A 27,754-nucleotide genomic window follows, 5' to 3' on the forward strand; every position below is an offset into this window, starting at 1 on the left:
TCCAGTAAAGTTGTACCTTTGCTGCGGCGCTCTGTTGAAGGCCATGACAGTCCAAGGTTTAGTTCATTAGCGAGCAAAAAGAAAGCGAAAGCCGCGAGTCTCGGTCACCTTTGCTCTCCGACAGGCCCTGCAGGTGCTCGATGTGCAGAGGCTGACCGGGCACGAAGCACTGGGCCGAGCCCAAGTCCACAATCTTCACGTGGTTGCCGTCGTCCACCAGCATGTTGTCCGACTTCAGGTCCAAGTGGACCACGCGTCTGCCGTGAAGGTAGTCCACGGCGCTCAGGATCTGAGCCAGCAGCTCGGCCACGCTAGACTCGGAGTACAGATCTCTGGGGAAAAGACACGATGACGTCACTTGACCTGATCACCGCTAGATTGTTTGACACAAAGGTGCTATATTCTTAGACCTCTCAAAGGCTTTTGATCTAGTTGACCACTACATTCTCCTTGACAAACTTCAATCGGTAGAAATGCTCTCCTCTGGTTCAATGCCTATCTACATAATAGATGCCAATAATTGAGTAGGCCAACCTACTCAGTGGCCTAGTGGTTAGAGTTCAAACCCTGGCCGAGTCATACCAAAGACAAAAAAATTGGGACCCATTACCTCCCTGCTTGGCACTCAGCATCAAGGGTTGGAATTGGGGGTTGAATCACCTCACCTCCCAGGTAGTGATCATGGGTGATGGGTCAAATGCAGAGAATAATTTCGCCACACCTAGTGTGTGTGACAATCATTGGTACTTACTTAGAACATGTGAATGCTCCAAGGCGGAATGTTTTTGTCGGTTCATGTAGACGACAAAAACTTGGACACTTCTTCTGCCGTCTTCTCGGCCATCAGAATGCCGTGCGTGTACTCAACCAACCAGATAGGAGCTAGAACTCTGTAGCTTTCAATTGCACTGATTTAGCAACTAAACATTAAAATGGCACACAGTGACTTCCTGTTCGGAGCAAAGTAAGCTTCAAAATTAAAGCAGGGGCGTATTCACCTGGTTTCTACAAACAGCAACTCAGAGGATTAGATTGCTAGCCCTCCAAAAGAAAGATATGCAAATCAAAAGGATGTGGACTTAAAACGGGTTCCACTGTTATGATTCCGAGCATTAAGCTTTATTTTACCTGGCAGCGAGACTATAGAGCAGCTCCTTGCCGGGACACAGCTCCTCCACCAGCACCAGGTAGCCGGGGGTGATGTAGGCAGTGTGCAGCTGCACCAGGTGTGTGTGGTGAAGCCTCCTCAGCAGCTGGTACTCTCTCAGCACCAGCGGTCTCTGCTCCGCCCGGTACGGAGTGATCTTGGCGGCAAACACTTGGCTGGTCTCGGCATCCCGACATAAGGTTACGACGCTGAAGCGACCCCTGAGGTGAGTAGAGGTGATGATGCAGAAAGGCTTTGTGCCAGCTTGAAGAGGTTCTGCTTTGTAGTAATCTCACCTGTTGATCTCGGAGAGGAAGTTGTAACTCCTTTCTGACCCGGTGATCTTTGACGCCAGGCGCTCGGTCTGGATGAGGGGAATGCGAGCGTCTGGACGAGCCAATCAAAGTGTCATGTTAGTATATAGCTTGGCTTGATGATGGCTTCCTAAGTCAAGGTTGCACTCACCTTCGGGGTGAGTTGCCATGACAATGGGAGCTGAAGCTTCACTGAACGGTCCCGCCCCGGTCTCGGTGATGCAGCCCACCCTGAAGACGTACGAAGCTCCCTTGGGTAGGTCCTTTGCTACGTAGCTGCTGTCCGTCACATCCTCGGACAGGACCGTCCAGTCTCCGCCTAATGAGGAACACAAGATCAAAAGTACAGAGGGTGTGTTGATCGTCGGGGTGTAACGGCGCAACATAATTAAGGTCCCGGTTTGTTTAAGGAAAGGAACACAATACAAAACTGCTTAGCAAAATGTACACTTTCTGTATCCGTTACACCGCGAAGGGATTGTCTTTGTGAGCTCACCCTCTGTGCTGTACTGGACGCAGTAGGTCACAGGGTCACTAGACTGGACAGGCCTCCACACCAGCAATACTCCACCTCCATCTAACTGCATCACCTCAGCCTTGTTGGGACGAACTAGAAGATCTAGCAGAGATCGAGCAAGAGTTTTTTAACTGTGGACAATCAGCACTTTAATTAAGACTAGTTTGGTACCTTTGGCTTTTTTGAATGCTGGTATCTTAAAAGAAGGCAAGCGCTTGGAGGTCCTCTTTTTTGGACTCGCAAGGCCATGCTCAATTTCAGGCGAGATGGAGCTCTTAACTATTGGCCCTGTCGTAACACAACACAAACAAGCTGGATGATTCTATGTTATTGTTGGAAATTATAAATATTACAGTCCCTTACCTTTACTCAGATCCTCCTTGCTGGAAGACCTTGAAAACAGCTTGGTAAGACTTGAGGCTGAGGCTCTCATTTTCTTTCTGAGCGACATGGTCGGTGTGTCTGGCTTCATTATCTCTCCTAGAGTGGGTCCTAACTGCGCGGCCTCCAGCTCGGAGCTGGAATGGCTGGTCCAGGACTGCCTGCGGAAGAGCCTGAGCAATCCCAGTTTTGGAGATTTTCCTGTGAGGGTTTGGACTTCAAGGGCTGGTGCAGAAGCATGTCTCTGGAGGCCTTCTTTCTTATCTTTAGATCTTGGAGGCCTTTCGGGAGCTTGGAGAGAGGAGAGGCTAGGACTCGGACTAGGTGTTAGGGATGTCTGCATGAGACATATGTTGGGGTTGGAGCGTGTGCGGTTGCGGGGTGGGACTTTAGGACAGGGGAATCTAGGTTTGAGTTCCTGAAATGAGCGAGGGGATGGTGAAATCAGTGGTTCTCCTGGATCATCATACCCTTCACTTTCTTCTGATCTATATCTCCCTCTGAGCTCCTCATAAGAACCAAGTCTGCTGGAGGACTCAGAGCCACCATGCTCCAAAGCAGACGACTCGGCCAAGGAACCCTGGGAGCCAGCAAAGGCCTCTCCCTCTGATTGCTCCGGATCCAACTTTCTGCCTATTCTGTCACCAACAAGAAGGGTCAAGGGACCAGACACACCACCTGCTGTGTGAGTACCATGCACAGGAGCAATAGAACCCTTTCTTCTTGTGGGTCGCCGAGGGCTCGGAAGAACCAGCAACTTCTTCCCTGCTACTTCATCATCCGTGAAATCCTCCTTTAGACTTTGAGTAGCTTCTTCGTCTCTTGGCTTTGAGCGCTTGGGTGAACTGGGGGACCGTCGAGAGTACTCATCAAGAGACCTGCTCCTCCTATGAGGTGGCACATTTGTTTCGGGGAGGATGACGCAGCTGTCAAAGGAAGTGGACTTGTGTATAGTGGGTTGGACGGACCCCCGTCTCTGGCTGCGGTTGGTCTCCGTGTCATCTTCCACATATTCTATGAGAGGCTCTGTGAGGCGCCCTGAAAGGCTTCTCCGGAGTGGCTTGCGGCCTCTCTCCTGTTTTTTGGCCTGGAACTTGTCTCGTAGCGTCATGTGTCTGGCAGACATGGGTGACAGTTGATGGGATGTGCTGTGGAAAGTGCTTCGGATCACGCTGCCACGAGGGATTCGACCCGCATCACTCCCGGAACCCTCATCTCCATCGGAAAGGTTGAGGGACGGACTACTGCCCCTGCTGAACCTTCGTTCATTCTGAGGAGTTTGTAGGTACGACACATCTGACGATGCGGCAGACTGCCTGCTCATACTCCGCTCTAACACGCTCCTACTTCCACCCAACTCCTCATCCTCTTCCTCCCCAAAGGTCACTTCTTCCTCCTCCTCGAGACCTCGGCGAAGTATAGCAAAATGTTCCGGGATCTGCGCTCTCTCCATCAAAGGATCGTAGTCGTCCTCCGTTTCTTCTTCCTCCTCTTCAGTTGGGCTGCAGTGCTGGAAGAAGTCCCAAGAGTCGGCCTCATCATATTCGGACGATGAGCCGCTGCTAACCGAGCTGCTGCTGTTCTGCTGCGGTTCACGGGGGACAGTCACTGCTGTGTATCTGAGAGGAGCATCCAGGAGTTCTGGGATTTGTCTCAATGTGAGCACGGAACCAATGCAAGTCAAAGAACGCTGTAAGTGGAAAAACATGGCTAAAACAACTCCTCTGGTTCTTAGATAACACAATGTACCATAAGTAGGGATGGGTACCAAATTCTTTACTTTTCTAGGTACAGACTGAACTCCATTGGTATTACCGGGTACTGATTCACGTACAATCAAATGGCACCGTATTTTGATACCTTTGTGACAGGTAACGTCACTTACGGTTGTATGGCTCAAGCACTGGGCGGGCAAATAGGCATATTTGTAGTGGGCTAACTTTAAATATTGTTGCTATTTGTTATGGCAACAAGGCAAGCAGACCTTATAGAAAGTGCTCAAAAGTAGGCTCCACTTTTCAAAATACACTAGCTGGATGCTAATTTACACTGGATATGCCATCTGAATGATTAGCATTAGCGATTTTACATGGCAATTTCAACACCTCCAAGTGTGTTATTGAAAACTACAACTAAGATGCACGTTACAATCAAACAGCTAGTGTGTGACTAGTACAACACGAAATGTCGTAACACGAAATGCCGCTACACAAAATATGAAAACATGAAATGCTGTGACACGAAACGCCGTAACAAGAAATGCTGTAGTACAAAACACCGTAGCATGAAACACTGTAACAAGAAATGTTGAAACCAGAAAACATTGCAACATGAACACGAAACAATGCAACACAAAACGCCGTAACCAGGAAATGTCGGAACACGAAATGACATGACGCAAAATAGGGTAACGTGAAATGTCGCGACACAAAACGCCGTAATAAGAAACACTGTAGCATACTATTTTCCATGCCAACAAGGCAAGCAGACCTTATAGAAAGTGCTCAAAAATAGGCTCCACTTTTCAAAATACACTAGCTCGATGTATAATTTACATTGGATATACCATTTACATGCTACCGATTAGCATTAGCGATTTTACATGGCGATTTCAGCACCTCCAAGTTTGTTTTTTTTATAGAAAACTACAACTAAGATGCATGTTACAATTAAACAGCAGGTGTGTGATTAGTACATTACTTACAGTATAAACACTTTGTAGGGCTCAACAAAAGACAAGACTGGCACATTCAACGTAATGGTGAAGACTACTTCCTGACTACGGCAACACACCTAGGACAAACTGAAATGAAACTATACTTGCAAATAAGACTCAGAAGTGTGAGGAAACAAGATACAACAACTGGACAAATATTGTCAGCTCACATGTTTAATTTTTATTTTATTTAATGTTTAAAATTGAACATTTATTGCCACACGAACACACACAAAAGTACCGAAAATTGGTCCCGGAATCGACTCCCAGGTACCGGGAATTAGTACCCATCCCTAATAATGAGATATTTTGGAAGACCGCAAAAATAACTTACCTGCCATTTTCTTTTCGACAGGAAAACTTTTAAATTCTTGGTGTTAATTTCATCCGCGTCTTCCGCTGCATTTTCATCCTGGTCCAACGTTACATTTTGTTTAGTTTCAATGGAAAACTGTACGATAATTTGTTGAGTGTTTTTTTTTTAAAGTCTCACCTGGAACCATTCGTGGCTCAAACACTCAAAGGCAGAAGGTCTCTTCCTAAACAATGCAGACACAAAAGTATTTTGTCATGATTCTGTTTGTGTATTTTCTATACATGTGGTGCACATTTTGTTTTTGCTGATTATTTTTCATTTTAAATATGCTTTTTTTACATAAGTTTAATTACATTTTGATTGGTTTTAGTGTTTTTCTAGAGCAGTGTTTTATAACCAGTCCAAAAATATCCGTATGGGCCGCAGCGGTACTCACTTGTAATACACTTTTCCACCACTTGTGGCAGTAATGACAATGTCACACAAACAGAAGAAGTCCGGAGCTAAAGTCATAGAGAAGTTTCTAAAGCGCAAAAAATATGAATACAAGTGGTTAAAGCTGTATTTTCATTTGCACTTTAATTTTACTGACAGTTTATTTAAGAAACATATATATTAATATTTAATTTAGTTAGAATTCATTTATTTTAACTCGTAGTTGTATGTACATGTATTTTTCATCAGTTTTTATGAGTCCCTTCTTTTGCAGTATATTTGATTAGTAGCTATTTTTGTTATCAGCCTGACCTAAGCCTTGATAATAATCTTTGTGATTAACACATGTTTTTTATATTATTTGACAAGGTGGTAAACTGTAATTAGATCAGATATAATTATTGAATATGATTAAAATCAAGCGTCAGACTACTCATTCAGGGTTAATATGTGAGTGGGCCCCGGGCCCCTATGTAGTGGCAAAGTTGGGCTCCCAGGTAAAATTACATATATATATATATATATATATATATATATATATATATATATATATATATATATATATATATATATATATATATATATATATATATATATATATATATATATATAATGATATATATGATTAATGATGAGCGATGTGGGTCATCGGGCATTGTTTTTAAGTCTGTAAAGCAGGGGTCACCAACCTTTTTGAAACCAAGAGCTACTTCTTGGGTAGTGATTAATGCGAAGGGCTACCAGTTTGATACACACTTAAATAAATTGCCAGAAATAGCCAATTTGCTCAATTTACCTTTAACGTCATTATTAATAATTAATGATATTTACACTTAATTGAACGGTTTAAAAGAGGAGAAAACACGAAAAAAATTCAATTTCGACTCTTTAAAATTCAAAATTCAACCGAAAAAAAGAAGAGAAAAACTTAAAAGAATTTATGGAACATCATTAGTAATTTTTCCTGATTAAGATTCATTTTAGAATTTTGATGACATGTTTTAAATAGGTTAAAATCCAATCTACACTTTGTTAAAATATATAAGAAATTGGACCAAGCTATATTTCTAACAAAGACAAATCATTATTTCTTCTAGAATTTCCAGAACAAAAATTTTAAAAGAAATTCAAAAGACTTTGAAATAAGATTTAAATTTGATTCTACAGATTTTCTAGATTTGACAGAATAATTGTTTTGAATTTTAATCATAATAAATTTGAAGAAATATTTCACAAATATTCTTTGTCGAAAAAACAGAAGCTAAAATGAAGAATTAAATTAAAATGTATTTATTATTCTTTACAATAAAAAAAAACAAAAAAACTGTCATGACTAGGTCTTTGGCGTGGTTTGCTCTCCCGTGGTGCAAAAGAATTGGAACGGACGTGGCGTGCAGGTAAAGACATATTTTAATTATTACTATAAACTCAAACAAAAGGTACAAACAAAAGGCGCTCACAGAGGAGGTAACAAACTTGGCTATGACAAAACAAAAGGTGCGCACAATGGCGGAGAACTATGAACATTAAACAAACAAAAACTTACGTGACAAGAGATGAAACAAGAACTAACGTGACAAGGAACTGTGGACATGGCATGAATGGGTGATGTCGCCAGGACGAACAACAGAAACAGAAAAGCCTATATAGTGACATGATAAGTGAAAACAGGTGCGTGACTAACTGTGAACAGATGCATGACATGACTGTGAAAACGTGAGACAGGTGTGTGTGAGACCAAACGTGGAACAGGTGAAACTAATGGTTGCTATGGTGACAAACAAAACCAGGAAGTGAAACCAGGAACTAAGGAAGTGTCCAAAAAACAAAACAGCACATGGCCAAACAAAAACATGAACACAGACATGACAAAAACTTGAACATTGATTTAAATTGTCAGGAAAGAAGAGGAAGGAATTTAAAAGGTAAAAAAGTATATGTGTTTAAAAATCCTAAAATCATTTTTAAGGTTGTATTTTTTCTCTAAAATTGTCTTTCTGAAAGTTATAAGAAGCAAAGTAAAACAATTAATTTATTTATTTAAAGAAGTGAAGACCAAGTCTTTAAAATATTTTCTTGGATTTTCAAATTCTATTTGAGTTTTGTCTCTCTTAGAATTAAAAATGTCGGGGAAAGCGAGACCAGCTTGCTAGTAAATAAATACAATTTAAAAAATAGAGGCAGCTCACTGGTAAGTGCTGCTATTTGAGCTATTTTTAGAACAGGCCAGCGGGCTACTCATCTGGTCCTTACGGGCTACCTGGTGCCCGCGGGCACCGCGTTGGTGACCACTGCTGTAAAGTATGTATGAAAAGTGCTTAATAAATAGAATTTGATATGATTTTACTTTGATTAGTGTCGGTCAAATAGACATTTGCAGCTAATTCTAAATTGTTATTCAGTTGCTTCATCCAGTTGGGCAATATGTCCACTAGCAGCCTAGTCATGGGTGCGAAAAGGGCGTACTCTGGGTCTGGTTGAAGGAGAATACGGAGAAAGTTCTGGGCCTCGGGACTCCGACATCCAACATCCGGGGAATCCCAGTTTAGAGTCCCTTCGCCCACTCTCAGCAGCGTAGCGCGGTCTGTCTCGCCCACAAAGGGGCATCGACACAACAGGCTGTGGAGGGAAAGAATAGTAGAGACCACATTTTTATGGACTGTTTGTTTATATATATATATATATATATATATATATATATATATATATATATATATATATATATATATATATATATATATATATATATATATATATATATATATATATATATATTAGGGCTGCAACAACTAATCGATTATTAAAATATTTGCCGATTAATTTAGTCATCGATTCGTTGGATTTATGCTATGCGCATGCGCAGAGTTTTTTTTTTTAAATAAACCTTTATTTATAAACTGCAACATGTACAAACAGCTGAGAAACAATAATCAAAATAAGTATGTTGCCAGTATGCTGTTTTTTTTCCCAATAAAATACTGGATAGGATAGAAATGTAGTTTGTCTCTTTTATCCGATTATTAATCGATTAATCGAAGTAATAATCGACAGATTAATCGCTTATCAAATTAATCGTTGGTTGCAGCCCTAATATATATATATATATATGTATGTTGAGAGGAGATATACTTACCATAGATATGCCATCACACCCACAGACCTGGTGACAGAACAACATGTTTATTTTCAAGTAGGGAGTTCCTTGGTAAATAAACAACACCTAAGTCACTCACGTTATTTAAAAACCCGAACACGAACACAAAACGCTGTAGCACAAAATGTCGTATCCACGAAATGTCACAACGTCGCAACCACAAAACGCTGTAACCTTGAAACGTCTTAACGCGAAATGACAAAACACAAAATACTGTAACATGAAACGCTGTGACACGAAACGTTGGTACGTGAAATGCTGTAGCATTAAACGCCGTAATAAGAAATGCTGAAGTACAAAACACGTAGCATGTGACGACGCAGCAGGAAACGCCGTAGCATGAAACACCAACAAGAAATGTTAAAACCATAAAACATCGCAACAGGAACACGAAACGCTGTAACACAAAATATGGTAACATGAAATGCTGTGACACACAAAACGTCGCAACATCAAAAGCTGTAACACGAAAAACCATAACACGAAACACCATAGCACGAATCGCCGTAATAAAAAATGTTGAAAACATAAAACTTGGTAACGCGAACACAAAACGCTGACACAAAACATCATAACAAGAAATGTTAAAACCATAAAACATTGCAACAGGAACACGAAACGCTGTAACACAAAATATGGTAACATGAAATGCTGTGACACACAAAACGTCGCAACATTAAATGCTGTAACACGAGACACCTTAGCACGAATCGCCGTAATAAAATGTTTTGAAAACATAAAACTTCGTAAAGCGAACACAAAATGCTGACACAAAACATCGTAACAAGAAATGTTGAAACCATAAAACATCGCAACAGGAACACGAAACGCTGTAACACAAAATATGGTAACATGAAATGCTGTGACACACAAAACTTCGCAACATTAACCACTGTAACACGAAACACCATAACACGAAACGCCGTAGCATGAATCGCCGTAATAAAAAATGTTGAAAACATAAAACTTGGTAACGCGAGCACAAAACGCTGACACAAAACATCGTAACAAGAAATGTTAAAACCATAAAACATTGCAACAGGAACACGAAACGCTGTAACACAAAATATGGTAACATGAAATGCTGTGACACACAAAACGTCGCAACATTAAATGCTGTAACACGAGACACCTTAGCACGAATCGCCGTAATAAAATGTTTTGAAAACATAAAACTTCGTAAAGCGAACACAAAACGCTGACACAAAACATCGTAACAAGAAATGTTGAAACCATAAAACATCGCAACAGGAACACGAAACGCTGTAACACAAAATATGGTAACATGAAATGCTGTGACACACAAAACTTCGCAACATTAACCACTGTAACACGAAACACCATAACACGAAACATCGTAGCATGAATCGCCGTAATAAAAAATGTTGAAAACATAAAACTTGGTAACGCGAGCACAAAACGCTGACACAAAACATCGTAACAAGAAATGTTAAAACCATAAAACATTGCAACAGGAACACGAAACGCTGTAACACAAAATATGGTAACATGAAATGCTGTGACGCACAAAATTTCGCAACATTAACCGCTGTAACACGAAACACCGTAGCACGAATCGCCGTAATAAAATGTTTTGAAAACCTAAAACTTCGTAACACGAACACAAAACGCTGACACAAAACATCGTAACAAGAAATGTTGAAACCATAAAACATCGCAACAGGAACACGAAACGCTGTAACACAAAATATGGTAACATGAAATGCTGCGGCACAAAAAACGTTGCAACATTAAACGCTGTAACAAGAAACACCCTAACACGAAACGCCGTAGCATGAATCGGCGTTATAAAAAATGTTGAAAACATAAAACTTCGTAACTCTAACACAAAACGCTGACACAAAACATCGTAACAAGAAATGTTAAAACCATAAAACATTGCAACAGGAACACGAAACGCTGTAACACAAAATATGGTAACATGAAATGCTGTGACACACAAAACGTCGCAACATTAACCGCTCTGACACGAAACACCATAACACGAAACGCCGTAGCACAAATTGCCGTTATGAAAAATTTTGAAAACATAAAACTTCGTAACGCGAACACAAAACGCTGACACAAAACATCGTAACAAGAAATGTTGAAACCATAAAACATCGCAACAGGAACACGAAACGCTGTAACACAAAATATGGTAACATGAAATGCTGCGTCACACAAAATGTTGCAACATTAAACACTGTAACAAGAAACACCAGAACACGAAACGCCGTAGCACGAATCGCCGTTATAAAAAATGTTGAAAACATAAAACTTCGTAACTCTAACACAAAACACTGACACAAAACTTCGTAACATGAAATGTCGCAACACAAAACGCCGCAACACAAAATGCCGTAAACACAACGTCATAACCACGAAACATCCTAACCACAAAACGCACATAAAATCTATAAAACAAAGTGACTAGGAAACGCTTTCTGTCTTGCCTCTGGTGAGGGCGGTCACATTTGTTTCCGCTCCCTTCTTCTCCCTGCTCGCTCTCTTTGTTTTTGTCTTGTCTACACTTTTTTGAAGCCTCTTTCTTTGCGCTGTCCTCCAAATCTAATCATCAATCATGAAATTGATCAGCTGGACTCTCGACTCAATTGACAAAATCTTTTCGACGAGGAAAAGAGGTTCTGGGGAGTCTGGCTGCCCTGATGGAACCATTGCTGCGGGGTACGTGAGAGATTCCTGGGATAAATGGAGAATCATGTGCCTCTCAGTCCTTTCCATCGAGGACGTGGAAGACATTTACCTATTTGGAACCGTGATTGGGCTGGGCATTGCTCTGGTGTATCGTCAAAAAATTCGTAAGACGATGGCAGCCACTCAAGGAGCCCAAAGGCTGTTCGTCGCAATGGAAGGATTGGGCCGGGCTGTGGGATCACAGTCTGGGGCGATTCCTGAACTGAATCGCAAGATGGATCACATCATGGAAAAAGCTGGTTAAAAGGGAAAAATTGGATATGAGGGCCAGCATGGACGAATAGAACAGACAAGCCATTGTAATGTCTGCTCGCGGAAAAACAAAAATCCTAATCTGTACGATTTGACTCCCTCGAATGGCAGGAGCAGGCTGTTCGGAAAACATCCCCCAAAGAGACCTCAATGATGGACGCTTTTGACCTCCCTCCCTCCTCAACGACACCTGGAGTCGAACTTTTGCTTGCATGCAGAACGGCCCCAGGCCTATGGACACTACATCAACACACCCAAGACAATGGGCATATACACCCCCCCCCCCCCTCCCCCCACCCCACCCCACGCCTTCACCACCGCTTGATTCCCCTTCGGGGTGATGGACGGCTGGCAGCGTTTCATAGCAGCAGTCGACCTCCAGGGTCCCAACTCCCCCCCCGCACCCCTCTGTTGCGAGTTGTCGTGATTATATGTAACATGTTTATGTGTGCATGGCATGGAGGGTTTTTTCCCACTCCAGACTAGACCCCCTTAGGAGCCCAGTCTAGGTTGTATTTTTTTACTAATCTTCTTCCCCAGCGTTTTACCTTTTTCCCACCTTTTACGGGGCGCCTTGTGGCGACCCATCTGCACTCCTGTTCTGTAACCCTGTACACTGTTTGTTTTTCTAATCTTGAACGGGTTTGTGCTGAAAACATAGTTTCGTTGTACTTGTTGCAATGACAATAAAGTCCTATCCGAAATGCTGCCGTAATAGAAAACGTCGGAACCACAAAAGACCGAAACACGAGGTCCGCCTGCATGATAGACAGAATTACCAACCTGGATTTAGACTCACCAAATATCCGTGGCCACACTCACGGGTTCTTGGTGAACAACCTCGGGTGCGACAAACTCGGGCGTACCAAACATGCTGTACTGGTGCCGGGACGTGTCTACTTCCTGGCAGAAGCCGAAGTCACAGATCTTGATTTCATCCCTGGGTGGATACACCATTAGGATGTTCTCCGGCTATAAAGAAATCCAAACGATGAGTATGAAATATGTGGTATTGTCAACAATTTATTTGAGCCTGCATCTCACTTTGATGTCCAGGTGCAAAATGTTCATGCTGTGAATGTGACCGACGCCTTCCAGAATCTGCTGCATGTACGACTGGACCTGAGATGAAAATACAATCAGATTCACAAGAAAGATAAAATACCGTAATTTCCAGACAATAAGCCGCTACTTTCTTTCCCTATGCTTTGAACCCTGCGGCTTATTAAACGGTGTGGCTATTTTATGGATTTTTCTTTGCTGACGGTCATAACGTGGAAAAAACAAACAAGCGAAGACACTGAAAAGGTGTTATTGTTTGTGCTATGGCGCCACCTTTTGAAGTGAATTATATTTATATAGCGCTTTTCTCTAGTGACCCAAAGCGCTTTTACATAGTGAAACCCAATATCCAAGTTACATTTAAACCAGCGTGGGTGGCACTGGGAGCAGGTGGGTAAAGTGTCTTGCCCAAGGACACAACGGCAGTGAGCCGTCCATAGCGTTTCTACTCGTACGGATTCTTCCTTCATCACTCCATGCAACGCTTGTGAGTTTTACAATATAACTAAAACTGTTTAGACTTAGTAAACAGTCCCATGTGTCAAAGTCTGTAGGACTGTTGTCGTGCATATTTGTGCGCGCTCGTCATTAGCATTAGCTAATATGCTAACACGTTTACGAGTGTGTTTTTTGTATTGTTTCATTTTCACAAATTCCTGAGTAAATTCACCAAAACATCACCGTGGAGTTATTGAGTCTGTTTAGCTAAATGGAGAGCTATGACGATGACTTCTGTTTTGTTTGATCGGCCGTTTTACTGCCCTGTTCCAGGTACCATTTGGAAACAATTAGGGCATGTAAATAAACATATACAGAATCTTCCTCTGTGAATAACTTATTTCATAACATATATATCTGCGCTAGAGATGTCCGATAATATCGGACTGCGGATATTATCGGCCGATAAATGCTTTAAAATGTAATATCGGAAATTATCTGTATCGGTTTCAAAAAATTAAATTTATGACTTTTTAAAACGCCGCTGTGTACACGGACGTAGGGAGAAGTACAGAGCGCCAATAAACCTTAAAGGCACTGCCTTTGCGTGCCGGCCCAATCACATAATATCTACGGCTTTTCACACACACACAAGTGAATGCAAGGCATACTTGGTCAACAGCCATACAGGTCACACTACACTGAGGGTGACGTATAAACAACTTTAGCACTGTTACAAATATGCGCCACACTGTGAACCCACACCAAACAGGAATGACAAACACATTTCGGGAGAACATCCGCACCGTAACACAACAGAACACATACCCAGAACCCCTTGCAGCACTAACTCTTCCGGGACACTACAATATACACCCTACCTCCCCACCTCATCACAACAAAATTAGGCATAATTAATTCCACGACTGTATATATCGGTATAAGTTGATATCGGAATCGGTAATTAAGAGTTGGACAATATCGGAATATCGGATATCGGCAAAAAAGCCATTATCGGACATCTCTAATCTGCGCCTTGTGAGGTGAGGCTAATATATGGAAAACTATTTTTTATATAAATTGTGTGGATGCGACTTATATACCGGTGGGCTTTATTGACCCTAAAATACGGTATATACCAATAAATTACACCTGAAAGAAATCATCTCTTACCTCTTTCTCCGAGACCAATCCTCGAAGTAACAAATGGTCGACAAGCCCATGAGAGCAGCAGCTAGTCGTGGCGTTAAAGAAGAAAAACTGTGAGGGGAAAAAAGCGGCAGTTCTACGGTTCCGTTTGGCGGTAAAAGGATACATTTCTGTGATGAGCACCAGAGTGCGTCTGGTGCAGAAGAAATCCAGCAGACAAGCCACCCTGGGGTGAGCCAGACGGGAAAGCAGGTCCCTCTCCTGGAAGGCGCGGGTGTGGGTGCTGCTACGCAGGGGTAAGAATTTGGCGGCAAAGACTTCGCCCGTCCGTCTGTGGGTGACCCGTTTCACCACCCCGAATGTTCCCCTATGGGTGAAAAACGTCTTATAACTGTTGTGGACTTATGTTTGCTTTTTCCCTGTGTGTGGTGTTTTAGTTCCTGTCCTGAGCCTTTATTTTGTAGTTGCCACTTCCTTGTGCTGAGCACGATCATCCACGCCTGTACCTGGTTGCCAATCAGGCTCCTATTTCAGTCTTCTGTCTTCCAGTCTTCATGTCCAATTTGACCCCCTTAACATGCTTCAAAACTCACCAAATTGGACACACACATCAGGACTGGCGAAAATTGCGATCTAATCAAAAAACCAAACCCCAAAACTGTCGTAGAGACATGAAACAATGTCGTAGAGACATGAAACAAAAACCTCTATGTAGGTCTCACTTAGACCTATATTTCATACACTGACAACCCCCAGCAAAAATCAACAGGAAGTTTGCAATTCCCCCTTCAAAACAAAAGTTGTGTAAAAACCGTCACCTTTTTTCAAACATTATCTCCTCTGAGCGCGTTTGTTGTGTCGGCTTCAAATTAGCACAGGAGAGAGATTGAACCCTTCTGATTAAAAGTTGACGAAAGAGTTTTAATTACTGCTCCGGTTTGGATTTTATGAGCCCTCAAAGTCGGTCCCGTCCATCGCTGCTTGCAGCTTTAATTTATTTACAATATTTTTGGTTATCTCCACTCCTTTGTGAGTGAGTTACTGTCCATTTCTCCGCTCCGTGTGAGTGCGCCTCTTGTTTACACTAATTAATATTCTTTTACTTACCATCTGCCTCCCGTCTCTGCATCCTTGGGGTCATGTTGCAAATCCACGTTCCCATTTCCTGACAGAAACCCTCCCATGGATGAAGCCGCTCGGTTTTTCGTACACCTCAGTTTTTGTATGTAGTAGGATTTCGACAAATGGCTGACAAACTAGTCCGTTTTCCAGCGTTTTTTTTCCCGCAGAACTGAGTGCCCAAACAATTGTCGATATGGACCAACATATAAAACACATGGTGGTACAGTTTTCAGCCATATTGCCCAGCCCATCCCTACTGATCCCCGTCTTCAACAAGAATCTTCAATAAAAGGTAAAAGTGATGTTAAATGTTCATTAACATTTATCTGTAATTGTCTTCTGCATGTACAATTGCAATTATTCTTTATAAAATGTGTTTGGTGTTCCATTTTTTGGGTGTCTGGAAAGAGTTAACAGGATTTGTTGTGGACAACATTGCTTTGGTTTTCGTACGATTACTTTTTGGTCCGAAACTTTTGGAATGGATTACTGGTAAAGAACCGAGGTACCACCGTACTGTAAAATAGAAACTCACCTTCCCATTTCCTCTCCTACGTCATAGACAGCCAACAGCTTCCTTCTCTTCCCGAGATCCACCTCTCTGTCCTGAGACCCCAGTGGACCTGAAAAGGACAAAGCAGCAAGTAAACCATGAACCTAATGTGTGTATGTGTGTGTATATAAATATATATATATGTAAATGTATATATGTACATCTATATATAGGTATATATGTATATATATCTTTATATATATATATATATATAAATATATATATATATATATATATATATATATATATATATATATATATATATATATATATATATATATATATATATATATATATATATAAAGATATATATACATATATACCTCCATCCATCCATCCATCTTCTTATACTGTATATATATATACATTAGGTCAGGAAAACCACAGAGGCTATATCATCCCTACAAGCCTGTTTCGCAGATTTCCCTGCTCGTCAGGGGATTTTATTGAAGTGTCTGTGGCTGTTACGTGTATATATAGTGTACATTACAAGTGTGGCCTTTGTTACACAATAGTGTAACAAAGGCCTGAGTTCTTGACTCAAGAACCCTACAGCGCTCAAGAACTCAATAACTCTTGAGTTCTTGAGTCAAGAACTCTACATAGCTCAAGAACTCCACAGAGCTCAAGAACTCTACAAAGCCCAAGGACTCACAAACTCTTGAGTTCTTGAGTCAAGAACTCTACAGAGTTCAATAACTCACAAACTCTTGAGTTCTTGAGTCAAGAACGCAATAACTCTTGAGTTCTTGAGTCAAGAACTCTACAGAGCTCAAGAATTCGAACTCAACTCAAGTCAAGAACTCAATAACTCTTGAGTTCTTGAGTGAAAAACTCAAGAGTTATTGAGTTCTAGACTTGAGTTCTTGAGTCAATAACTCTACAGAGCTCAGGAACTCACAAACTCCTGAGTTCTTGAGTCAAGAACTCAATAACTCTTGAGTTCTTGAGTCAAGAACTCTACAGAGCTCAAGAACTCACAAACTCTTCAGTTCTTGAGTGAAAAACACAAGAGTTATTGAGTTCTAGACTTGAGTTCTTGAGTAAATAACTCTACAGAGCTCAATAACTCACAAACTCTTCAGTTCTTGAGTCAAGAACTCAATAACTCTTGAGTTCTTGAGTGAAAAACTCAAGAGTTATTGAGTTTTAGACTTGAGTTCTTGAGTCAATAACTCTACAGAGCTCAAGAACTCACAAACTCTTGTTCTTGAGTCAAGAACTCAATAACTCTTGAGTTCTTGAGTCAAGAACTCTACAGAGCTCAAGAACTCACAAACTCTTCAGTTTTTGAGTCAAGAACTCAATAACTCTTGAGTTTTTGAGTGAAAAACTCAAGAGTTATTGAGTCCTAGACTTGAGTTCTGAGTCAATAACTCTACTGAGCTCAATAACTTACAAACTCTTCAGTTCTTGAGTCAAGAACTCTACAGAGCTCAAGAACTCACAAACTCTTCAGTTCTTGAGTCAAGAACTCAATAACTCTTGAGTTCTTGAGTCAAGAACTCTACAGAGCTCAAGAACTCACAAACTCTTGTTCTTGAGTCAAGAACTCAATAACTCTTCAGTTTTTGAGTCAAGAACTCAATAACTCTTGAGTTTTTGAGTGAAAAACACAAGAGTTATTGAGTCTTAGACTTGAGTTCTTGAGTCAATAACTCTACAAAGCTCAAGAACTCACAAACTCTTGAGTTCTTGAGTCAAGACCTCAATAACTCTTGAGTTCTTGAGTCAAGAACTCTACAGAGCTCAATAACTCACAAACTCTTGAGTTTTTGAGTCAAGAACTCAATAACTCTTGAGTTTTTGAGTGAAAAACTCAAGGGTTATTGAGTTCTAGACTTGTGTTCTTGAGTCAATAACTCTACAGAGCTCAAGAACTCACAAACTCTTCAGTTCTTGAGTCAAGAACTCAATAACTCTTGAGTTCTTGAGTCAAGAACTCTACAGAGCTCAAGAACTCACAAACTCTTGTTCTTGAGTCAAGAACTCAATAACTCTTCAGTTTTTGAGTCAAGAACTCAATAACTCTTGAGTTTTTGAGTGAAAAACACAAGAGTTATTGAGTCTTAGACTTGAGTTCTTGAGTCAATAACTCTACAAAGCTCAAGAACTCACAAACTCTTGAGTTCTTGAGTCAAGACCTCAATAACTCTTGAGTTCTTGAGTCAAGAACTCTACAGAGCTCAATAACTCACAAACTCTTGAGTTTTTGAGTCAAGAACTCAATAACTCTTGAGTTTTTGAGTGAAAAACTCAAGAGTTATTGAGTCCTAGACTTGAGTTCTGAGTCAATAACTCTACTGAGCTCAACAACTCACAAACTCTTCAGTTCTTGAGTCAAGAACTCTACAGAGCTAAAGAACTCACAAACTCTTCAGTTTTTGAGTCAAGAACTCAATAACTCTTGAGTTCTTGAGTGAAAAACTCAAGGGTTATTGAGTTCTAGACTTGTGTTCTTGAGTCAATAACTCTACAGAGCTCAAGAACTCACAAACTCTTCAGTTCTTGAGTCAAGAACTCAATAACTCTTGAGTTCTTGAGTCAAGAACTCTACAGAGCTCAAGAACTCACAAACTCTTGTTCTTGAGTCAAGAACTCAATAACTCTTCAGTTTTTGAGTCAAGAACTCAATAACTCTTGAGTTTTTGAGTGAAAAACACAAGAGTTATTGAGTCCTAGACTTGAGTTCTTGAGTCAATAACTCTACAAAGCTCAAGAACTCACAAACTCTTGAGTTCTTGAGTCAAGAACTCAATAACTCTTGAGTTCTTGAGTTAAGAACTCTACAGAGCTCAAGAACTCACAAACTCTTCAGTTCTTGAGTCAAGAACTCAATAACTCTTGAGTTCTTGAGTCAAGAACTCTACAGAGCTCAAGAACTCACAAACTCTTCAGTTTTTGAGTCAAGAACTCAATAACTCTTGAGTTCTTGAGTCTAGAACTCTACAGAGGTGAGTAAATACATATGGACTCTCAAAGACAATACAATTGATCACACCATTAAATGGCGAATGGTCGCATCTAGCTCACCATACAACAGTGCCGCTAAAAGATGAACATTTTATTATATCCCACCCCAGCATGTCCACTTTAAACAAATGCAACAAACTGGTCTCATCATGCCGACCCAGAAGCAAGGCACTATTGTGTAACAATGGCCACACCCCCATGTAATGTACACTACATGTACAAGTAACAGCCACAGGCATTTCGATAAAATCCCCTGGTTAGCAGGGAAACCTGCGAAACAGGCTTGTAGGGATGATATAGCCTCTGTGTTTTTCCTGACCTAACGTATATTCCGCTCTACCCCGGTATGGAGCACTGCATAATGGATAAACCACAGAAACCTCGACTATATATATATATATATATATATATATATATATATATATATATATATATATATATATATATATATATATATATATATATATATATATATATATATATATATATATATATATATATAGGTATATGTAGTGGCATGTGGCTGTCTCACCTTCCTCCACTGTGAGCTGAGCCTGGCAGGAAACATGTCCAGAGTGGTTGTAGGAGAAGCAGGTGTAAATGCCGCTGTCCTCTCCTTCAGGACACACTATGGTGACTGAGCAGCGAGCAGCATGTCGCACCATCTCCACATTCTCACTGGCCGGGAGTTCCTCTCCGTCCTTCAGGAACACAGCAGATGCACAACATCAGAAGATACAAGTCTCTCATATCACCTAAAGCGGGGCTGTCCAAAGTCGGGTGACCATTTTGTTCACGGCCTCTCAACACGATCGTTAGCGTTCTAATATTAGCATATTAGCATTTTGCAGGTTAAAAATCGTGCTACTTGACAATTGACATGCTAGCATGCTAACATTAATATGCTATCTTTTTTTTAAGCTAATTTTGTAGGTATACACCTCAGTCATATGTTGGTATTGCATACATGTTAACATTAGCATGATATCTTTTTAAACAGATGTTTCCGGGTCAGAGTAATATAGTTTGTTACTTGACACAGGTTGCCGTTAGCATTTTAGCATGCTAAAATTAGCAATTAATTTTAATTAAAAAATGCAATAATATAATTTAACAAAAAATATTATTAAATGGTAAATATAACAAACAATTTTTTGCTTTATAATTTGTACAAATAGTACTTAATACTACTCGTACAAGAAACACTAATAAACAATACTATTAATACATTTGTAAGGGTTTTCAATTTAATTTTAAAAAAAATTCATTAATAGAATTCAGTAAAAAATAATATTAAATAGTAAATTCTACAGAAACTTTTTTTACTTTATGATTTAATTTGTGCAAACACTATTTAATACTACTAAAAAATATACTAATGAGCAATACTATTTATCCATGTTTACATTTGTAATGTTTTCATTAGCATGCTGCTAATTTACCAGGTATACCGTACACCTCAGTGTCATATTTTGGTATTTCTCTAATGCTAACTGTAAGCATGCTATTGCTAAAATCTTAGCATAGTACTGTTAGCATGCTAGCTTTTTTTAAAACTAATTTAGCAGGTATACCGTACACCTCAGTGTCATATTTTGGTATTTCTCTAATGTTAACTGTAAGCATGCTATTGCTAAAATCTTAGCATAGTACTGTTAGCATGCTAGCTTTTTTTTTTAAACTAATTTAGCAGGTATACCGTACACCTCAGTGTCACATTTTGGTATTTCTCTAATACTAACTGTAAGCAAAATCTTAGCATAGTACTGTTAGCATGGTAGCTTTTTTAAAACTAATTTAGCAGGTATACCGTACACCTCAGTGTCACATTTTGGTATTTCTCTAATGCTAACTGTAAGCATGCTATTGCTAAAATCTTAGCATAGTACTGTTAGCACGCTAGCTTTTTTTAAAGCTAATTTTGTAGGTATACACCTCAGTCATATGTTGGTATTGCATACATGTTAACATTAGCATGATATCTTTTTAAACAGATGTTTCCAGGTCAGAGTAATATAGTTTGTTACTTGACACAGGTTGCCGTTAGCATTTTAGCATGCTAAAATGAGCAATTAATTTTAATTAAAAAATGCAATAATATAATTTAACAAAAAATATTATTAAATGGTAAATATAACAAACGATTTTTTACTTTATAATTTGTACAAATAGTACTTAATACTACTCGTACAAGAAACACTAATAAACAATACTATTAATACATTTGTAAGGGTTTTCAATTTTATTTAAAAAAAAATGCATTAATAGAATTGAGTAAAAAATAATATTAAATAGTCAATTCTACAGAAACTTTTTTTACTTTATGATTTAATTTGTGCAAACACTATTTAATACTACTACAAAATATACTAATGAGCAATACTATTTATCCATGTTTATATTTGTAATGTTTTCATTAGCATGCTGCTAATTTACCAGGTATACCGTACACCTCAGTGTCATATTTTGGTATTTCTCTAATGCTAACTGTAAGCATGCTATTGCTAAAATGTTAGCATAGTACTGTTAGCATGCTAGCTTTTTTAAAAACTAATTTAGCAGGTATACCGTACACCTCAGTGTCATATTTTGGTATTTCTCTAATGTTAACTGTAAGCATGCTATTGCTAAAATCTTAGCATAGTACTGTTAGCATGCTAGCTTTTTTTTTAAACTAATTTAGCAGGTATACCGTACACCTCAGTGTCACATTTTGGTATTTCTCTAATACTAACTGTAAGCAAAATCTTAGCATAGTACTGTTAGCATGGTAGCTTTTTTAAAACTAATTTAGCAGGTATACCGTACACCTCAGTGTCACATTTTGGTATTTCTCTAATGCTAACTGTAAGCATGCTATTGCTAAAATCTTAGCATAGTACTGTTAGCACGCTAGCTTTTTTTAAAGCTAATTTTGTAGGTATACACCTCAGTCATATGTTGGTATTGCACACATGTTAACATTAGCATGATATCTTTTTAAACAGATGTTTCCGGGTCAGAGTAATATAGTTTGTTACTTGACACAGGTTGCCGTTAGCATTTTAGCATGCTAAAATTAGCAATTAATTTTAATTAAAAAATGCAATAATATAATTTAACAAAAAATATTATTAAATGGTAAATATAACAAACAATTTTTTACTTTATAATTTGTACAAATGGTACTTAATAGTACTCGTACAAGAAACACTAATAAACAATACTATTAATACATTTGTAAGGGTTTTCAATTTTATTTAAAAAAAAATGCATTAATAGAATTCAGTAAAAAATAATATTAAATAGTCAATTCTACAGAAACTTTTTTTACTTTATGATTTAATTTGTGCAAACACTATTTAATACTACTACAAAATATACTAATGAGCAATACTATTTATCCATGTTTATATTTGTAATGTTTTCATTAGCATGCTGCTAATTTACCAGGTATACCGTACACCTCAGTGTCATATTTTGGTATTTCTCTAATGCTAACTGTAAGCATGCTATTGCTAAAATGTTAGCATAGTACTGTTAGCATGCTAGCTTTTTTAAAAACTAATTTAGCAGGTATACCGTACACCTCAGTGTCATATTTTGGTATTTCTCTAATGTTAACTGTAAGCGTGCTATTGCTAAAATCTTAGCATAGTACTGTTAGCATGCTAGCTTTTTAAAAAAAACTAATTTAGCAGGTATACCGTACACCTCAGTGTCACATTTTGGTATTTCTCTAATACTAACTGTAAGCAAAATCTTAGCATAGTACTGTTAGCATGGTAGCTTTTTTAAAACTAATTTAGCAGGTATACCGTACACCTCAGTGTCACATTTTGGTATTTCTCTAATGCTAACTGTAAGCATGCTATTGCTAAAATCTTAGCATAGTACTGTTAGCACGCTATCTTTTTTTAAAGCTAATTTTGTAGGTATACACCTCAGTCATATGTTGGTATTGCATACATGTTAACATTAGCATGTTATCTTTTTAAACAGATGTTTCCAGGTCAGAGTAATATAGTTTGTTACTTGACACAGGTTTCTGTTAGCATTTTAGCATGCTAAAATTAGCAATTAATTTTAATTAAAAAATGCAATAATATAATTTAACAAAAAATATTATTAAATGGTAAATATAACAAACTATTTTTTGCTTTATAATTTGTACAAATAGTACTTAATACTACTCGTACAAGAAACACTAATAAACAATACTATTAATACATTTGTAAGGGTTTTCAATTTTTTTTTTTTTGAAATGCATTAATAGAATTCAGTAGAAAAATAATATTAAATAGTAAATTCTACAGAAACTTTTTTTACTTTATGATTTAATTTGTGCAAACACTATTTAATACTACTACAAAATATACTAATGAGCAATACTATTTATCCATGTTTACATTTGTAATGTTTTCATTAGCATGCTAGCTTTTAAAAAAAAACTAATTTACCAGGTATACCGTACACCTCAGTGTCATATTTTGGTATTTCTCTAATGCTAACTGTAAGCATGCTATTGCTAAAATGTTAGCATAGTACTGTTAGCATGGTAGCTTTTTTAAAACTAATTTAGCAGGTGTACCGTACACCTCAGAGTCATATTTTGGTATTTCTCTAATGCTAACTGTAAGCATGCTATTGTTAAAATCTTAGCATAGTAGTGTTAGCATGCTAGATTTTTTTTAAACTAATTTAGCAGGTATACCGTACACCTCAGTGTCATATTTTGGTATTTCTCTAATGTTAACTGTAAGCATGCTATTGCTAAAATCTTAGCATAGCACTGTTAGCAAGCTAGCTTCTTTTTTTTTTTTTTTTAGCTCATTCTGCTCCTTTTTGTTTTTGTTACTCGAGGATATCTGGCCAACATGCTAATGTTAAAATCTTAGCATAGTACTGTTAGCATGCTAGATTTTTTTTAAACTAATTTAGCAGGTATTCCGTACACCTCAGTGTCATATTTTGGTATTTCTCTAATGTTAACTGTAAGCATGCTATTGCTAAAATCTTAGCATAGTACTGTTAGCATGCTAGCTTTTTTTTAAACTAATTTAGCAGGTATACCGTACACCTCACTGTCATATTTTTGTATTTCACTAATGCTAACTGTAAGCATGCTATTGTTAAAATCTTAGCATAGTACTGTTAGCATGTTAGCTTTTTCAAAACTACCGTACACCTCAGTGTCATATTTTGGTATTTCTCTAATGCTAACTGTAAGAATTATATTGTTAAAATGTTAGTATAGTACTATTAGCACGCTACCTATTTTTTGTAGCTCATTCTGCTCTTTTTTTTTGTGTTACTCGAGGCTATCTGGCCAGCATGCGAATGTTAAAATCTTAGCATAGTACTGTTAGCATGTTAGCTTTTTTGAAACTAATTTAGCAGGTATACCGTACACCTCAGTGTCACATTTTGGTATTTCTTGAATGCTAACTATAAGCAAGCTATTGCTAAAATGTTAGCATAGTACTGTTAGCACGCTAGCTTCTTTTTTTTTTTTAGCTCATTCCGCTCCTTTTTTTTTTTTTTATTACTTCAGGCTATCTGGCCAGCATGCTAATGTTTAAGTCTTAGCATAGTACTGTTAGCATGCTAGCTTTTTTTTAAACTAATTTAGTAGGTATACCATACACCTCAGAGTCATATTTTGGTATTTCACTAATGCTAACTGGAAGCACACTATTGTTAAAAACTTAGCATAGTACTGTAAGCACGCTAGCTTTTTTTTTTTTTTAGCTCATTCTGCTCTTTTTTTTTTGTTACTCGAGGCTATCTGGCCAGCATGCTAATGTTAAAATGTTAACATAGTACTGTTAGCATGCTAGCTTTTTTAAAACTAATTTAGCAGGTATACCGTATACCTCAGCGTCATATTTTGGTATTTCACTAATGCTAACTGTAAGCACGCTATTGTTAAAATCTTAGCATAGTACTGTTAGCATGCTAGCTTTTTTTTAAACTAATTTAGCAGGTATACCGTACACCTCAGTGTCATATTTTTGTATTTCACTAATGCTAACTGTAAGCATGCTATTGTTAAAATCTTAGCATAGTACTGTTAGCATGGTAGCTTTTTTAAAACTAATTTAGCAGGTACACCGTACACCTCAGTGTCATATTTTGGTATTTCACTAATGCTAACTGTAAGTATGCTATTGCTAAAATGTTAGCATAGTACTGTTAGCCTAGTAGCTTTTTTAAAACTAATTTAGCAGGTATACCGTACACCTCAGAGTCATATTTTGGTATTTCTCTAATGCTAACTGTAAGCATGCTATTGCTAAAATGTTAGCGTAGTACTGTTAGCATGGTAGCTTTTTTAAAACTAATTTAGCAGGTATACCGTACACCTTAGTGTCATATTTTGGTATTTCTCTAATGCTAACTATAAGCACACTATTGCTAAAATGTTAGCATAGTACTGTTAGCATGCTAGCTTTTTTTTTTTTTTAGCTCATTCTGCTCCTTTTTGTTTTTGTTACTCGAGGCTATCTGGCCAGCATGCTAATGTTAAAACCTTAGCATAGTACTGTTAGCATGCTAGCTTTTTTAAAAACTAATTTAGCAGGTATACCGTACACCTCAGTGTCATATTTTGGTATTTCACTAATGCTAACTGTAAGCATGCTATTGTTAAAAACTTAGCATAGTACTGTTAGCATTGTAGCTTTTTTAAAACTAATTTAGCAGGTATACCGTACACCTCAGTGTCCCATTTTGGTATTTCTCTAATGCTAACTGTAAGCAAAATCTTAGCATAGTACTGTTAGCATGGTAGCTTTTTTAAAACTAATTTAGCAGGTATACCGTACACCTCAGTGTCATATTTTGGTATTTCACTAATACTAACTGTAAGCATGCTATTGTTAAAATCTTACAATAGTACTGTTAACATGTTAGCTTATTTAAAACTAATTTAGCAGGTATACCGTACACCTCAGTCATTTTTTGGTATTTCTCTAATACTAACTGTAAGCAAAATCTTAGCATAGTACTGTTAGCATGGTAGCTTTTTTTTAAACTAATTTAGCAGGTATACCGTACACCTCAGTGTCACATTTTGGTATTTCTCTAATGCTAACTGTAAGCATGCTATTGCTAAAATCTTAGCATAGTACTGTTAGCACACTAGCTTTTTTTTTTTTAGCTCATTCTGCTCTTCTTTTTTTTGTTACTCGAGGCTATCTGGCCAGCATGCTAATGTTAAAATCTTAGCCTAGTACTGTTAGCATGCTAGCTTTTTTTTAAACTAATTTAGCAGCTATACCATACACCTCAGAGTCATATTTTGGTATTTCTCTAATGCTAACTGTAAGCATGCTATTGTTAAAATCTTAGCATAGTACTGTTAGCACGCTAGCATTTTTTTTTTTAGCTCATTCTGCTTTTTTTTTTTTATTACTTGATGCTATCTGGCCAGCATGCTAACTGTTAGCATTTCAGTTCGACTTTTAGCACACAAAATGTCTACAGAAATTGCATTTTCTAGTTATTTGGAAAAACATTTCCCCTCGGGGATTAATAAAGTATTTCTGATTCTGATATTCATACTGTACTGGTTTTTAAAAGGTGAAAACTACCAAAATGGCCCCCGCATTCTTTGATTTGTCAGTCTGAAAAAGTTTGGGCCCCCCTGCCCTGACCAAAATCAGGAGCACGCCTCCTACCTTGTACCACTGAATCTGTGGCGTAGGCCTTCCTGTAATAATGGCGGTGAAAGTAACTCGCTGGCCGGGCTCCACGCAGGCGTCCTCGGGGGGTACTTGCACCAAGGGAGGAACTGAACAGGACAGAAGAGTTAGTCGCACTATAAATGTTGGAAAACATGTCAAAAAGTACCATCTGTGATTTCCTGCATTTGCTCTGAGATGTACAGTTCTTCTTCTTCCTCCTCCAAGTAGCGCGGCTCGGCAGGTGCAGATTGAGGAACCTCTGCAACGCTACCAAGCTCAGCTCTGACCACAGAAAAGGTCAGAAAATTGATTATTTTCAGGGCTCTATTGCTAACTGAAAGTATTATTATTATTATTATTATTTGGCAAAAATGATAAAAAAATACATGTACATGCAATTGCAAAGTGCTAAAAATAAAAACATTCTGACTAAACCATTAATAAATATGTTTTAAATAAACTGTCAATAAAATTTAAGCGCAAATGAAATACAGCTTAATCACTTTAGTCATATTTTTTGCACTTGAGAAACAGTATTCTTGTTTGTTTGATATTTCAATTACTGCCACAAGTGGTGAAAAAGTGTATTACAACTGAGTACCACTGGGGCCCAAAAGGACCACAGCTGAGAAACAGACATATCTTGACGGCCCAACAACGGGCCCTATGGTTAAGAAGCGTTGCATTACAACATATTTATTATATTTTTATTGATTTTGTAAAATATTGCAGTAAAATGAATATATAGGAAATAACACTGATAAAACATACTCATATTTTTTATTTTGTATGTACAACTTAATGTGTATATATTTAATACAACTAGTATCAACAATAATA

The 27,754-nt window shown here is 38.2% G+C and overlaps 1 protein-coding gene across 1 annotated transcript in view; it reads right to left on the minus strand.

The window, feature by feature from the left end:
• The window catches only part of obscna (obscurin, cytoskeletal calmodulin and titin-interacting RhoGEF a), a 99,213-nt gene that overhangs the window by 7,327 nt on the left and 64,132 nt on the right, over positions 1 to 27,754 (minus strand). Inside the window, exons 66-85 of the mRNA XM_062027817.1 lie at positions 27,081 to 27,196; positions 26,909 to 27,021; positions 19,780 to 19,948; positions 16,257 to 16,344; positions 14,766 to 14,966; positions 14,624 to 14,684; positions 12,995 to 13,072; positions 12,750 to 12,922; positions 8,960 to 8,986; positions 8,293 to 8,445; positions 5,569 to 5,614; positions 5,410 to 5,487; positions 2,342 to 4,049; positions 2,150 to 2,266; positions 1,958 to 2,080; positions 1,613 to 1,780; positions 1,444 to 1,534; positions 1,129 to 1,368; positions 109 to 332; positions 17 to 31 (exon numbers count right to left, since the gene is read on the minus strand). Of these exons, the coding sequence (XP_061883801.1) occupies positions 17 to 31; positions 109 to 332; positions 1,129 to 1,368; positions 1,444 to 1,534; positions 1,613 to 1,780; positions 1,958 to 2,080; positions 2,150 to 2,266; positions 2,342 to 4,049; positions 5,410 to 5,487; positions 5,569 to 5,614; positions 8,293 to 8,445; positions 8,960 to 8,986; positions 12,750 to 12,922; positions 12,995 to 13,072; positions 14,624 to 14,684; positions 14,766 to 14,966; positions 16,257 to 16,344; positions 19,780 to 19,948; positions 26,909 to 27,021; positions 27,081 to 27,196 (3,989 nt within the window). The remainder of the gene's footprint in view (positions 1 to 16; positions 32 to 108; positions 333 to 1,128; positions 1,369 to 1,443; positions 1,535 to 1,612; positions 1,781 to 1,957; positions 2,081 to 2,149; positions 2,267 to 2,341; positions 4,050 to 5,409; positions 5,488 to 5,568; positions 5,615 to 8,292; positions 8,446 to 8,959; positions 8,987 to 12,749; positions 12,923 to 12,994; positions 13,073 to 14,623; positions 14,685 to 14,765; positions 14,967 to 16,256; positions 16,345 to 19,779; positions 19,949 to 26,908; positions 27,022 to 27,080; positions 27,197 to 27,754) is intronic.

The sequence above is a fragment of the Entelurus aequoreus genome, linkage group LG19, assembly GCF_033978785.1.
Source record: "Entelurus aequoreus isolate RoL-2023_Sb linkage group LG19, RoL_Eaeq_v1.1, whole genome shotgun sequence".
In the NCBI taxonomy this organism is placed as follows: domain Eukaryota; kingdom Metazoa; phylum Chordata; class Actinopteri; order Syngnathiformes; family Syngnathidae; genus Entelurus; species Entelurus aequoreus.